Genomic DNA, 15,792 nt, shown 5'->3' with positions numbered 1-15,792 from the left:
AGCCACACTTTCCATCTATTCATTTTGGTTCACCTTTAAGTGCCTCAATCTATTTTGGATGTGTTCCTTTCTTGCCACTGGTGTTTTTTCCCGGAAATGTCTATGGTTATTAATATGGAACTGAGAAACAAAGTGGATAGGTTGGAAGTGTGCTGAGATTGGATAGAACCATGTCTACCCACCCTCTATTCCCATAATGTGTGTGTTATGGGTTGACCTTGTGTTTTGCGCGATGGTGCTTAAAAGTACTACATCACCCATGTATTATTTTCAACCCAAAACATTCCCTTTATAGTGCACGACTTTTGACCAGGGCCCATAATGCTCTGGTCAAAGGTAGTGCACTATTATAGGAAAACGTGCCATTTGGGACTCAATCAATATGTACAGTGTGTCAGTTATGGTATTAATTTTGTTTCATACGGGAAACTGGAGTTTCCAAGGATTTAGTCATCTAACCATGAGATTTGCCCTTCCATCTGTGTGCTGAAATCCCTCTGGGGACCTTTCTCTATACATCCAAGGGAATAACAAAAGCTTTAATCTATCAATAATCAATCATCGGAGCTATCACACTGTGAGGTCCCGAAAAAACATTTCTGCGTTATGTATTTTTTTGGAGAGGGTGAAGAAACGATCTTGTGTCAGTTAGCACTCACCCCACTCCACAGACGTTAAGTGTTGAACCAAAAAGAAAACCGACTCAAACTTTGTAGTGTTGCTCCCATTAGGAAAAAATATTAAGACCCAACTGAGGGGAAAAATCTAACATTTTGACAACATAATTTCCTCATCATCACTGTATAGTTGGGCATTTAGAGCTATTCTATTTTCCATTCTTTTGGCTTTTTACTTATTTTCATTCTTAGGCGAGCGATTTAGCAGTTGCTACTGGTAACACAGTTCATTGTACAACATTCGTTTAAAAAAAGAAATTAAATCAAAGCTTAAATTATTCTTATGCACCATATGACCACAAGTATGTGGAAACCTGCTTGTCAAACATCTCATTCCAAAATCATGGGCATTAATATGTAGTTAGTCCCCCCTTTTCTGCATAAACAGCCTCCAATCTTTTGGGAAGTCTTTCCACTAGATTTTGGAACATTGCTGTGGGGACTTGCTTCCATTCAGCCACGAGCTTTAGTGAGGTCGGCACTGATGTTGTCAGATAGGCCTGGCTTGCAGTCAGCGTCCCAATTCATCCCAAAGGTGTTCAAAGGGTGTTGAGGTCAGGGCTCTGTGCAGGCCAGTCAAGTTCTTCCACGGGGGCATTGTCAAGTTGAAACAGGAAAGGGCCTTCTCCAAACTGTTGCCACAAAGTTGGAAGCACAGAATCGTTTAGAATGTCATTGCATGCTATAGCATTAAGATTTCCCTTCACTGGAACTAAGGGGCCTAGCCCGAACCATGAAAAACAGCCCCAGACCATCATTCCGTCTCCATCAAACTTTACATTGGCACTATGAATTGGGGCAGGTAGTGTTCTTTTGTGTGGCTGCCCGGCCTTGGAAACCCATTTCATGTTCATGAAGCTCCCAACAAACAGTTATTGTGCTGACGTTGCTTCCAGAGGCAGTTTGGAAGTCTGTAGTGAGTGTTGCAACCGTGGACAGATCATTTTTACTCGCTTCAGCACTCGGGGGGGTCCTGTTTTGTGAGCTCATGTTGCATACCACTTCGCGGCTGAGCCATTGTTGCTCCTAGATGTTTCCACTTCAAAATAACAGCACTTAAGAGTTAACCGGGGCAGCTCTAGCAGGGCATACATTTGACATCCTATGACGGTGCCACATTGAAAGTCACTGAGCTCTTCAGTAAGGCCATCCCACTGCCAATGTTTGTCTATGGAGATTGCATGGCGGTGTGCTCGATTTTATATACCTGTCAGCAACGGGTGTGGCTGAAATAGCCGAATCCACTAATTTGAAGGCGTGTCCACATACATTTTTATATATATATATAGTGTACTTACTGTACTGAGGGGTATTTTAACAAATCTACAGTATTATGTGTTTGTATTGTTACATATTTGGTATAGGTATATGTTATTTTGGCCATTGACTGGCAGTGCGGAGTTTGAAGATAACATTTGAGAAAATGTAGCTTGTTGCTGAATGCACTTTTATTATGGGACATTTCCATTCAGACACCAATGTGGGCTACCTATTTGAGCCCCCAGGTGAAAGGGTGCCCCCGTTAGATGGAGAAAGAAAAAACGCAAGTGAAGTTGGGTACTCCGGCTGGAGTATAATTAGAGATTGAGAGGGCGGGACTTACGACATATGTGTTAGTAGGCAAGCATGGGCATCCCTAGTGGGGGATGCTCCAGTTTAGCAAGAGTTTTTGGTCCTCACTTTTCTTGTCTACATCACTTGCTTTGCATCTTGTGGCGTGTCTAGAATGTTAGTCCACCACCACATTTCTGTCTGATTATGCACTTGGCGATGGCCCACATGCCCAAAGAGGGGTGCACAAAGTGTGATCTTTTGACTTTTCCTTTCATTTTAATGCCTGCAAAATGTTACACATTTGTATTGCTTGAGAAAAGTTGCACACGATTTTAAGAGGTTGTATAATTGTACGGAGTCAGTATTTTTATGGTTGATTTGACAAAACGCTCCACCGAAAAATGGACTGTTCTAAAAAAAAAAAAATGTTTTCAAAGTACACCGTTCTCGTTTAAGATAAGGTAAAAAGGTCCCCAAAAAAGTACACTGTTCTTGTTTAAGATAAGGTAAAAAGGTCCAAAAAAAAGTACACATTCTTGTTTAAGATAAGGTAAAAAGGTCCCAAAAAAAGTACTGTTCTTGTTTAAGGTAAAGGTCCCAAAAAAAGTACTGTTCTTGTTTAAGATAAGGTAAAGGTCCCAAAAAAAGTACTGTTCTTGTTTAAGATAAGGTAAAGGTCCCAAAAAAAGTACACAGTTCTTGTTTAAGATAAGGTAAAAAGGTCAACAACAAAAAAGTATACCGTTCTTGTTTAAAATAAGGTAAAAAGGTCAACAACAACAAAAAGTTGAGGGATGTTCCATTTTCCTGTAAATTGTACCCCTATTTATTTGCCTTACTTAGTTTGCTATATTTTGTATGTATACGCAGCATAACAAAATGTTATAATAAAAATATATAAATAATTATACTGTGGTTCTGTGTATGTTGGATGGTTCCCGACTGAATGAGAACCCTTTTTCTATATTCAAATCTTTGCTCACCTTGTCATTTTGTAGGGTTGCAATAAACTGTTGTCCCTTGCACTTTGTGTATTTCATTAATATCGTTCATGCTAATGCTGACCAACCATTTAAAGGTAGACTCAGCGATATGACGCAGATGCAGAAAGTAACTGGCAGAGTGGGTCAATTTCCTCAACAACTCAGAGCACGAGGCTCTTTTTGGTCCCCTGGCTACCACACGAACCCATGCTCATGCGCAGATAGTGTGTGTGACTGTGTGTGATCTCAATATCTGCAGTGCTGCTCATGTCAACTTCATTTCTCTGAGTTTACCTTTAACACACGCTGATACTAATTATCCTGTGGTCTAACAACTTACACCACATGATACCACAAGAAAAACAAGGGTATCAAAGCTAAATACTGCCCTCTACTGGTGGGAGAAGGTAGTCACACTGTACACAGTGGGAGTGTCCCCATATCACTAACACTTTATACCCTCCTGAGTGGCACATGTGTCTAAGGCACTGCATCACAGTGCTTGAGGCGTCTCTACAGCCCCGGGTTTGATTCCAAGCTGTGTCATAGCCAGCCATGACCGGGAGACCCGTGAGGCGGCGCACGCCCAGCGTTGTCCAGGTTAAGGGAGGGTTTGGCCCAGCGTTGTCCGGGTTAAGGGAGGGTTTGGTCAGCCGGGATTTCCGGTCCCCAGCTGGACGGTGTTTCCTCCGACAACATTGGTGCAGCTGGCTTCCGGGTTACGCGAGCTGTGTCAAGAAGCAGTGCAGCTTGTTTTTTTTCATTAGGATCCCCATTAGCTGTTGCAAAAGCAGCAGCTACTGTTCCTGTGGTCCACACAAAACATGACATAATACAGAACATCAATAGACAAGAACAGAACGGCACACGTAGCCTACATATCCATGCATTTACAAAATGTCTAGGTCAAATAGGGGAGAGTCTGATGCTGTGAGGTGCTGATTTATCTGTTTTTGTAAAACATGTTTTGTGTTTATTTGAGCAATCTGAGATGGGAGAAAGTTTCATGCAATCATGGCTCTATATAATAATGTATGCTTTCTTGAATTAGTTCTGGATTTGGGGACTGTGAAAATAACCCTGGTGGCATGTCTGGTGGGGTAAGTGTGTGTGTCAGAACTGTGTGTAAAGTTGTCTGTTGGGATTTCCATCACATTTTTTCTTATGAAAAGAAGATATGCAGTCATTCTCTCAACTCTTAGCCAAGAGTCTGGCATGCATAGTATTTATACCAGCCCTCTGATTACAATGAAGAACAAAACATGGCACTCTGTTCTGGGCCAGCTGCAGTTTAACTAGGTCTATCCTTGCAGCACTCGACCGGACAATAATCAAGATTTGACTAAACTAGAGCCTGCAGAACTTGCATTTTGGAGTATGGTATCAAAAAAGCAGAGCATCTCTTTATTACAGACAGACCTCTCCCCATCTTTACAACCATTGAATCTAGATGTTTACAATCTAAGGTAACGGCAAGTCATTTAGTCTCAACTTGTTCAACAGCCACACCATTCATTACCAGATTCAGGTCAAGAACTTAAGGATTGATTTGTACCAAATACAATGCTCTTAGTTTTATAGATGTTCAGGACCAGTTTATTACTGGCCACCCATTCCAAAACAGACAGCAACTCTTTGTTAAGGGTTTCAGTGACTTCTTTAGCTGTGGTTGGCAGGGTCGTGTTTCGGAGGACGCATGGCTCTTGATCTTCACCTCTCCCAAGTCCGTAAGGGAGTTGCAGTGATGGGACAATACTGTAACTACCTGCAGAGATGGTTGTCCTTCTGGAAGGTTCTCCCATCTCCACAGAGGAACTCTGGAGCTGTCAAGAGTCACCATTAGGTTCTTGGTCACCTCCCTGACGAAGGCCCTTCTCCCCCGATTCCTGTGTTTGGTCGGGCAGCCAGCTCTAGGAAGAGTCTTGGTGGTTCTAAACTTCTTCCATTTAAGAATGATTGCGGCCACTGTTTTCTTGGGGACCTTCAATGCTGCAGAAATTTGTTGGTACCCTTCCCCAGATCTGTGCCTCGACACAATCCTGTCTCTGAGCTCTACAAACAATTCCTTTGACCTGATGGCTTGGTTTTTGCTCTGACATACACTGTCAACTGTTGGACGTTATATAGACAGGTTTGTGCCTTTCCAAATCATGTCCAATCAATTTAAGTTAACACAGGTGGACTCCAATCAAATATAGACAGGTTTGTGCCTTTCCAAATCATGTCCAATTAATTTAAGTTAACACAGGTGGACTCCAATCAAGTTGTAGGATTATCGAGGATGATCAATGGAAACAGGATGCACCGGAGCTCAATTTTGAGTCCGATAGCAAAGGGTCTGAATATGTATGTAAATAAGGCATTTGTTTAAAAAAAAATGTATACTTTTGCAAAAACTTCGAAAAACCTCTTTTCCTTTGTCAATATGTGCTTTTGTGTGTAGATTGAGGGGGAAAAATTATCAATTTTAGAATAAAGATGGAAAAAGTCAAGGGGTCTGAATACTTTCCGAATGCACTGTATATAGAATGTTTGAGATATATATATTTCCTCATTCTTTTAACGTAGATATATATATGTTCCAGTTGATTTTGAGACAAAGGCACTGCTGGAAGGTCTACCAATGGCATGCCTTTCTTTTTGTGAGAAATTGAACTGGTCACTCATTAATTATATAGTATTTAGATTAGGGACTGCAAAAACTTTAATGACTAGTAAATGGTTTAAATAATGTGGGAGTATTGATTAATAAATAAATGCCTTAAATTGTTTTACTATCTAGCCCAGTGGTTCACAAACTGTTGGTTGTAAAATGACAGTTGTGCATAGTTACAATTGATTATAAAGTATGCACAATTGATTGTGTAGCTCGATAAACGTGTAGATTATTTGGACACAGAGCAAAAAAATATAATAAATTGGCACCATTGACTTGCATTGGTTTTGTGCCACAAATGCAGTATTTGGAAACAGTGGTCAGGTAAACCAAAGCATCAACTACTGTCATACCTTGTAAATAGACTGCTTACAGGGTAAGGAGGGTAAGGGGTCATTTGAATGAACTATGACAGAAGTGTATTTGGTTCACTAGCTTGCTAGCTAGCTACAGTGCCTTCAGAAAGTATTCATACCCCTTGACATATTACACATTTTGTGTTACAGCCGGAATTCAAAATGGATTAAATATAACAAATAATCTCACCCATCTACACACACTATTCCATAATGACAACGTGAAAACATGTTATTAGAAATGTTTGCTAATTTATTTTAAGTGAAACACAAATCTCATTTTGATAAATATTCACACTACTGTAGAAATTACAGTTGAGTGAATCTTTCTGGGTAAATCTCTAAGAGCTTTCCACACCTGGATTGTGCAACATTTGCCCATTATTTTCTAAATTATTCAAGCTCTGCCAAATTGGTAGTTGATTATTGCTAGACATTCATTTTCAGGTCTTGCCATAGATTTTGAAGTAAAGTTATGTCAAAACTGTAACTTGGACACTCAGTCTTCGTGGTAACACGGTGTAGATTTGGCCTTGTGTTTTAGGTTATTGTCCTGCTGAAAGGTGAAATCACCTCCCAGTGTCTGGTGGAAAGCAGACAACCAGGTTTTCCTCTAGGATTCTTCCTGTGCTTAGCTCCATTACGTTGATTTTTTTCTCCTGGAAAAACTCCCATCCTTAACGATTACAAACATACCCATAACATGAAGTAGCCACCACTATGCTTTAAAATATGGAGAGTAGTACTTAGTAATGTGTTATGTTTATGGCAAATCTAATAACACTTATTCAGGACAAAAAGTTAATTGTTTTGCCATATAAAAAAAAAATCCTTATTGCCTTGTTGCAAACAGGATACATGTTTTGCAGTGGTGTAAAGTACTAAAGTAAAAATGCTTTAAAGTAGTTTTGTGATATTTGTACTTTACTACTTATATTTGACAACTTTCACTACATTCCTTAAATGTAATTCCTAAAGAAAATAATGTATTTTTTACTGCTCACATTTCCCCTGACACCTAAAAGTACTCGTTACATTTTAAATGCTTAGCAGGATAGGAAAATTCACTTCAGAAAATTGTAGAACTCCACAAGTCTGGTTCATCCTTTGGGGCAATTTCCAAACGCCTAAAAGGTACCACGTTCATCTGTACAAACAATAGTACGCAAGTATAAACACCATGGGACCACGCAGCCGTTGTACCGCTCAGGAAGGAGACTCATTCTGTCTCCTAGAGATGAACGTACTTTGGTGTGAAAAGTGAAAATCAGGATAATGTTTGACAAAAAGGAAAACCACATGCATTACACCAAATACTAGATTTGGGTGTGGTCTTTAAGTAAAAATAATAATGAGTGCAATGTTTACATATTAGCTTGTTTATTTAATTAGTATTCCAAAGGCAGTGCTGAATAATGAACATAGAAAAGATAACAATTAGTAACTGGATATATTCAACAATCAGTGTACAGCACTTTACTGTGTGAAATTATCAAATTAATTTAGTGTAACCTTAGGAAATGGGTGTCAAAATCATTCCATGGAGGGCCGAGTGTATTATCATTATTTACTTTCAATTTGTGTCCAATTAAGACCTAGACACCCAGGTAAGGGGACTAGTTCCTAACTAATCAGTGACCTTATTGATCAATCAAGTACAAGGGAGGAGCTAAACCCAGCAGACACTCAGCCCTCCATGGAATGAGTTTGACACTTGCCTTAGAACATGAGGCAACAAACAGTAATTGACTCCGATTGTCTTATCACAGGTGTTTGAGAGGTTAACGCACACCCTAGTCCAGGGTTCCCCAACTGGCGGCCCGTGGGCCAAATGGTTTCATTTGAAAAATGAAATAGTTTGAGCCCAAAATGTGTGGAATTTATTGTTGGACTGTAAAAACACCAGGAAATCAGCTCCAATTGATTTTATTTAAGAAATCTGTTCAAGTATTCGTGTTTGAAATGATTCAGTTTTAGTCAAACATACAGGTATCGGTTTGGGCTACTTGCAGTCGACAAATAATTTGTAATAATGTTCCGGGACCCCGACAATCCGCTCAAGAAAATAAAATCATCCCGCAGCTGGTTGATGATCCCTGCCCTAGTCCATATTTATTTTCTTTCCCAAAAAGGACTGTAGCCTCAACATTATGAGTGTATCACAAAAGTAGCTTCCTTGTCGCCATTCCGTCATCTGCACTGATTTGGAGAAAAAAATGTGTGCAGGTTGGCAGGTCTGCAGATGTACTGTACAGATAAACATTTCTGATCATAAGAATCTGGTACAATGGAAGCACCAATACTGATCAGCAAGTCATGGCACAGCCTACCAGCCAGACAAGATGATGGACTTCATCAGTGGATGAAGATGGACTTCATCAGTAGATGACTTGCAGTGAGGCATTTCCTGATCCTCCCAAAAAATGTGAGATTTTGAAAGGAGATGTACCATGCAGGTTTGGGGTCAATTTCATTTTTTATTCAGTCAACTTGGGAAATGTAGTTATCAATTCACCACCTGTGTTAAACCAGCTTTTTTTTTTTTTTGTATAGATCAGGTAAGAGTTCAACTAAAACAACCACGCATGTGTTCCCCCTATGCTCATAGACCCAGAATTTCTGCAATGGCGGCCATCAAAATGTTGGCTATTGTTTGTGTATTTCACACTGTTGGGGTAAAAATCAGAGTATAATGCTTGTAAACCCCAATACAAGTTCATGTCATCGTCACCAATCAATTGCATTACACTTAAAAATGACTACCACCACCGATTTCTATATGGCATGCTATGCTACCAGTTTACACAAGCATTTAGTTCTAAACCCGAAAAGAACAACTTCTAGATATCATACAGCAAAAACAACCAAATATATCAAATTCAGATTTTAGTTACCACATTGTGTGCCTGTTATTAAATATAAATAATGACTGATTTGATGAATATCCACTTTGTTAGATATGGTCTGCATTCCATTGATCCCTTTACCGTATGTACTGACCCCCAAACCTGGTGCCGTGGAGATCATTTTCCAGTTAGTGGTTAGGGCTCACGTTGGAAGTCCTTTTTCCCCGCTCATCTAGCTTGATGTCTGTGATGGTGATGTTGTGACTCACCACCTTGCACATGACGTAAAGCGTCAACGATGCCACTGTGACCGCAGTCAGCGTATCCATCTGGATATCACAGGCTGGTACAGCCTAGGCGGTCGCAGTAACAACAGCCGCATGGCATCGAGGTCGAAGCCGACAGAGGACCGGTCTAAGGGTGGCAGGTTGCAAAGCGGGATGAGTGCGCCCATGTTGCCTGCGTCACCCTTGGCTAAATGGTTGTTCCGGAGCAGGCGGAAGGCAGTGGGGCCCAGGTGACTGGTAGCTGTGGTGCTTCGATGTGTGGGGGGGTTTGCTGCCCACATCCTCCATGGAGGCTTGGCTTTAGGCATCTGTGTGGGTCAGCAGGGCAGTGGTGGTGTTGTCCGGCTTGGGGGGAGTCAGAGGAATTTGCACCCACCCCCAAGTGTGTGGGGGTGGGTGTGTTGTGTGTGTTGTTTTGAGTTTGGCTTGGAGGTCATCTCTGGAGGTTTGTCTGTGGCACTGCCTTATGCTATGCTGGCTTAGGTGGGGCCCTGTTTTAGCGTTTCTCAGTAGTGTGCGAAGGGAGGGAATCTCAGGGCTCCTTGTAGAGACATTCTTTATTAAGTTTGGATTCCTGGCAAGTGTGTACCTGAGACAGTTTATGTCATTGTGACTCAATGCATTTGTGTGCATGACAGAATCAGCAGCCTTGGTTTGAGAACTGGGGGTTGTCAGTAAGTCATCAATCCCATATTCTCTGCGGGGCCAGTGGCACCACTGTAAAGGATTCTTTTGACAATATGGAAGCACTGAGGGCTCCTTCAACACTGGTAGGTTCCCGAAACAGCTGACATCAGGCAGCACTGTTAAAACTGTGTAGCCGGAATGGCACGATGCATCCTTATTGGGTTGGCCGCTTCCACTTCTGGAGTGGTACAGTTGGAGGGCCTTAGCTGAGGTAAGGACTGCAGGATCTGGGACATAGACGAGGGGAGGGAGGACCACTGGCAGACTCTGGACTTGGGCAGGGACAGGGGCCTTTGGGGTGTGGTGTCTGAGAGACAGGGATGAAATTAAGATTAGGGTTTAGGGAGTCAACATTTAAAACAAAACAAAAACAGATTGCAATATTATCATTATTGCCATTCGATCAGTAATTTTACTTAAGTTGATTTCGAGGTAAAAAAGGCCTCGATCCAAAAGTGGATCATGTTTTCCCATTTTGCACACCAGAAGAATACGATGCAGCTGGTATCACCACTCAGAGGTCGCTTCTGTGGGTTCGTGTGCAGTGCCATTGAGGGCTTTCACCATTTAGGAGAAGTCTGGGTGGGACTTGCTAAACAGGAGGGGTCAGCCAATGATTTATTCTCCTTTGCAAACATTCCATCAAAGATGGTGGATAAATTAAGATGAACGACTCAAGACGTTTATCATGTAAAAAAATTTAAAGGTTCATGTAAGTGGGCAATCCCTCTCTCCCAGTTCCTCCATAATCTCTGGCATGTTCATACGAGAGAGGGAACTGCTGGCTCTGGTCTACTTATTGTCCATCCCCGTTCGCACTCACATGACCAGAAAATGTGCCGGTGAGATGTCTCCTTTCCATGCCGCAGAGAAGGTCTTGCTTTCTTTACTGACTCTGACTCCATTAACTGCAAGTGGCAGTAAATCAGCCCGTTCAGACTATACACACTCCAGCACAGTAGGTAGTGGAATGCACCTTTTCAGTTTATTAATGAACTTCCAATACTCATAGAAGTAGAAAAATCAGCAGCCTAGTACAACTGTGTTCACTTAATCAAATTCAATCAAATGGACTGAGGGTACGAGATTAGAAGGAGAGCGAAGATCAGAGTAGGAGTGCAGGAGAGAGAGAGGGGGGTGAGGAGAGGGGTAGAGGAGAGAAAGAGGGGAAGCGAATGAGTGAGTGTTACGTACAGCCGCGTCACCCACCGATGAGGATCATGGGTCTGTTTTTCATCTGGGAGATGCTGAACATGCCTGCGGGGAGGGACGGGGAGAAAGAGTGAGTTTTTGTGAAGACTTCAATGGAAAAGGTGGGCAAGATAAAAGATAAACAAATTATGATTTGTGTGGGAGCCTCACCTACCACTGTCTCTATAGAGAGTCCCATTCTACATTTCAACCTGTCTGAAAAAAACTAAATGTGAGGACTTTGGAGCCCCTGGGATCCTTTACAAGAGAATACACACACAAAACTTTGGACACACCTTCTCATTCAAGGGCTTTTCTTTATTTTTACTATTTTCTACATTGTAGAATAATATCGAAGACATCAATACTATGAAATAACACATATTGAATCATGTGGTAAGCAAAAAAAGTTTAAAACGAATAAATAATTTTAGATTCTTCAAAGTAGGCACCCTTTGCCTTGACAGCTTTACCTACTCTTGGCATTCTCTCAACCAGCTTCACCTGGAATGCTTTTCCAACAGTCTTGAAGGAGTTCCCACATATGCTAAGCATTTATTTCCTGCTTTTCCTTCACTCTGTGGTCCAACCCATCCCAAACCATCTCAATTTGGTTGAGGTTGGGTGATTGTGGAGGCCAGGTAATTTGTTGCAGGACTATCACCCTCCTTGGTCAAATAGCCCTTACAAAGCCTGGTGGTGTGTTGGGTCATTGTAGAGCTTGATGGTTTTTGCTACTGCACTTAAAGAAACTTTCAAAGTTCTTGAAGGTAATGATGTAATGTTATTTCTCTGCTTATTTGAGCTGTTCTTGAAATATGGACTTGGTCTTTTACCAAATAGGGCTACCTTCTGTATATTACCCCTACCTTGTTACAACACAACTGATTGGCTCAAACTAAGTCTAAGGATTTCAAATGACTGGGACTCTACAGATATCATAGATGTCAATCCACAGCATCCCAAACAGGCTCAATGGGTGACATTTCTGGTGAGTATGCAGGCCATGGAAGAACTGAGACATTTTCAGCTTTCAAGAATTGTGTACAGATCCTTGCGAAATGGGGCCATCATGCTGAAACATAATGATGGTAGCGGATGAATGGCACAGCAATGGGCCTCAGGATCTCGTCACGGTATCTCTATGCATTCAAATCGACCTCGATAAAATACAATCGTGTTTGTTGTCCGTAGCTTATGCCTGCCTATACCATAACCCCACCACGGGGCACTCTGCTCACAACATTGACATCAGCAAATCACTCGCCCACGCGATGCCATACATGCTGTCTGCCATCTGTCCGGTACAGTTGAAAAGCACACTTATTCAGCGTGCTAGTAGACATCGTGAGCATTTGCCCACTGAAGTCGGTTTCGACGCCAAACTGCAGTCAGGTCAAGACCCAGGTGGGGACCACAAGCACGCAGATGAGCCTCCCTGAAATGGTTTCGGACAGTTTGTGCAGAAGTTATTCTGGGGGGGTGGCTGGTCTCAGACGTTCCCGCAGGTGAAAAAGCTGGATGTGGAGGTCCTGAGCTGGTGTGGTTACAGTGGCGTGCGGTTGGGAGGCCGGTTAGACCTACTGCCACATTCTCTAAAACAACCTTAATTTCTCTACTAACATTAAATTATTCGGCAACAGCTCTAGTGGACATTCCTGTAGTCAGCATGCCAACTCCCTCAAACATCTGTGGCATTGTGTTGTGACAAAACTTCATATTTTAGAGTGGCCTTTATTGTCCACAGCACATGGCGCACATGTGTAATGATCATGCTGTGTAATAATCTTCTTGATATGCCACACCTGTCAGGTGGATGGATTATCTTGGCAAAGGAGAAATGCTCACTCACAGGGATGAAAACAAATTCTGAGAGAAATAAGCTTTTTGTGCGTGTGAAACATTTCTAGGATCTTTTATTTCAGTTCATGAAACAGTTTTATGACTTGGACCTAGACTTAGCACTCCGGTACCGCTTGCCGTCTGGTAGCTGAGAGAACAGTCTATGACTAGGGTGGCTGGAATCTTTGACAATTTTTAGGGCCTAGCCATTCCTCAGCTATTGTATGTGTGTTGAGGTCGCCTACCACTATTAGCTGCCAGTGTACAGTATAGCGCATGTGCCATTTTCTGCTATTGCTTGTATACATTTGCTGCTATTTATGTCATATTATAAACATCATATCACAATGCTTGTCCAACAGATCGAGGCCATGGAGAGGCCCCCCATGAGGATGCTGTCACCCTAGCCAACCAGAGTTTATACATGCACGCGCTACTTTTCCGTTTTTTCCCCCGTTTCACTTCATCAATTTTGTGTATGTCGATTACATGAAATCCAAATAAAAATCCACAGGTAGTAATGCAACAAAATAGGAAAAACACCAAGGGGAATGAATACTTTTGCAAGGCAATGTATCTATGTACAGTTATGTATGTACAGTTATTCATGTTTTCAAGTACTGGAGACAAATAATGCATTCCAATATACTGTTGTATTTGGAGCATGTGACAAATAACATTTGATTTGAAACATGTTATCAAAATGGCTATTGCAGGAGTAGTGGACCAACATTCTCACTGGGATGAAACAGTAATCAGTAATTCCGTACGATAAGAAATTGCCAAAATGTACGACAGGGTGTTACATTCAGCAAGGTAACAGGCAGAATCGAAAGCGATACAGCTACTACCCATGTCTCTGACCAGCCGACCAGTAACAATACCTGGATAATGTGACATGGCGACGCGTGTGGAACCAATTTTGGGGTTGGAAGAATCTATGCGAAATGCCAAGGGAATGGATTGAAAAAGTTAACTAATTTAAAATGTCAAGGCCAAAAACTCCTTGCAAATGAAGAAAACCTTGGAGAGACCAGTCATGGGGGAAAAGAGAAACCAGTCATAGTAAATCGTTAAAATTGGTGGCGAGATAAATGTTGATGTCCAAGCGTAGTACATGCTAAATAAAAGGCACGTAAACGTTGGGTTGGATTAAAACAAACAATTCAATGAGTGGAGGGAGGACAGTGGACTTCTCATTATCATGTTTGTTTGTAATTAAAACTTTTGGGTTGCTGATTAAGATTAGCATAGTGAATGCTAACGAAATGTACACTTTCTCTTCCAGGAGAGTATGGGGTGTCATTATCTCGCTCTCTTGGCACAAATGATTGTCTCATTCTATTTTTCCTGCTGAGGGGTGCCCTATACCTGCGCCCACAGGGGAGTAATTTAAAGTCCAGGTACAGGGGGTGACTTGGGTCTAAAATGATTTTGTGAGCCTTACGGAGGGCCCTGACCTTAAAGATCTCATCCAGGCCTGTCTGTTTGACTCCAAGTACCTTGCTTGCTGTGGTAATACTCCTTCTCAGCATGTTTCTCCGGCTGACAGTGGCATTGCCAAACCAACATGATGCTTCCATCATGTTCGACACGAAGATGTCGGATTCAAACCTTAAGAAGAAAACAATCAGTCTTCTGAATTGTATATTGGGTATGCAGAATGATGGAAATGTTTTTAAATGGTTTCTGAAGTACAGGGAAAGAAAATACTTAAATGGGGTTGAACGACCTTAGTCCTGACTTTTTGGTGGGGCCTGATCAACCTCACTAGAAAGGAGACACATTGGATGAGATTGAAGTATATTATGAAGAAGTGTGTAGCTGTTATTTTTTGGGATCTTGTTTTTGTCGTGATACAAATCTCACTAGATTGGGTCTGCTGTATGGTCGGGATTTCTCCCTAAGGGTTAGCTCTCTAACTCCCTGACCCGGTAACTCTGTTGTGAGGTCGCCAGTATGATTAGGGAGAATAAGCCAATTTGGAAAATGGTTTCAACAGTGTGTCGGTATGCTCTTTGACATTAGTCTTAGGAATGTTGTATTAGCTAATAATTTGTCACATGGTAAATAGTTTTGGATTTTCTGAATCAGAAAAGCCTCAAACTGTTGTTTTGGTCTGATCTCTCGAAGTTATGGCGATAGTGACTACTGATGGTCTATATGCATGGAAGGAATAATACGACGAGAACAGTGTGAGCTTCACCCCCCCCCAAATGGCTGAAGAAATGGTGTTCACTACAGCCCTGTTCTGCACCACTACTGCTGAGACCTGAGTCCGAGCCAGCAACCTGTGTGCGAGCGGCAGAAGTGCAGCCTGAGACAGAGTATGTGGAGTGAGCATAGAGAGAGATCACGTCCAAACCTCTCATGCTGCTGGTGTACTGGTGGTAAAAAGGACCAGACAGGATGGACTGTACAGAATGGTGGTACTGCTCAGGTGAAAGATTCATTGGCTTGGGAAAAATTGATTATTGAAATCAGGACATTATCAATGGCCATCAACTGTGATATGCATGAAACGTATGTGCCGTTGGGAATACGTACTGTAATGCTATTTGAAGAAGAAAATGAAGATACGCCAGAAGAAGTGTGCCGGGAATGAAAGGGAAATTGATTTAGGGTTGCTCTAAACCAGTGGCCGCCAACCGGGCGATCACCAAATATTTATGTAGCAAAGCCAACAAACGATAAAGGATGGCGCTCCATTTTT

At 41.8% G+C, this 15,792-nt stretch overlaps 1 protein-coding gene across 2 annotated transcripts in view; it reads right to left on the bottom strand.

Annotated features, from left to right (window-relative positions):
- Window positions 1–7,589: 7,589 nt before the first annotated feature.
- LOC118402704 (molybdenum cofactor biosynthesis protein 1-like) overlaps window positions 7,590–15,792 on the bottom strand; it is a 48,607-nt gene continuing 40,404 nt past the window's right edge. Inside the window, exons 10-11 of one of the 2 annotated variants that reach the window (XM_035800890.2) lie at window positions 11,256–11,303; window positions 7,590–10,353 (exon numbers count right to left, since the gene is read on the bottom strand). In XM_035800890.2, the coding sequence (XP_035656783.1) occupies window positions 10,166–10,353; window positions 11,256–11,303 (236 nt within the window). In that variant the 3' untranslated portion in view covers window positions 7,590–10,165. Of the gene's footprint in view, window positions 10,354–11,240; window positions 11,304–15,792 lie in introns of both variants that reach the window. The other variant, XM_035800906.2, reaches the window with a different exon arrangement.

The sequence above is a fragment of the Oncorhynchus keta genome, chromosome 2, assembly GCF_023373465.1.
Source record: "Oncorhynchus keta strain PuntledgeMale-10-30-2019 chromosome 2, Oket_V2, whole genome shotgun sequence".
Classification (NCBI taxonomy): Eukaryota; Metazoa; Chordata; class Actinopteri; order Salmoniformes; family Salmonidae; genus Oncorhynchus; species Oncorhynchus keta.
Note: the sequence above shows the minus strand (reverse complement) of the source record. Positions and strands in the feature narration are given on the sequence as shown.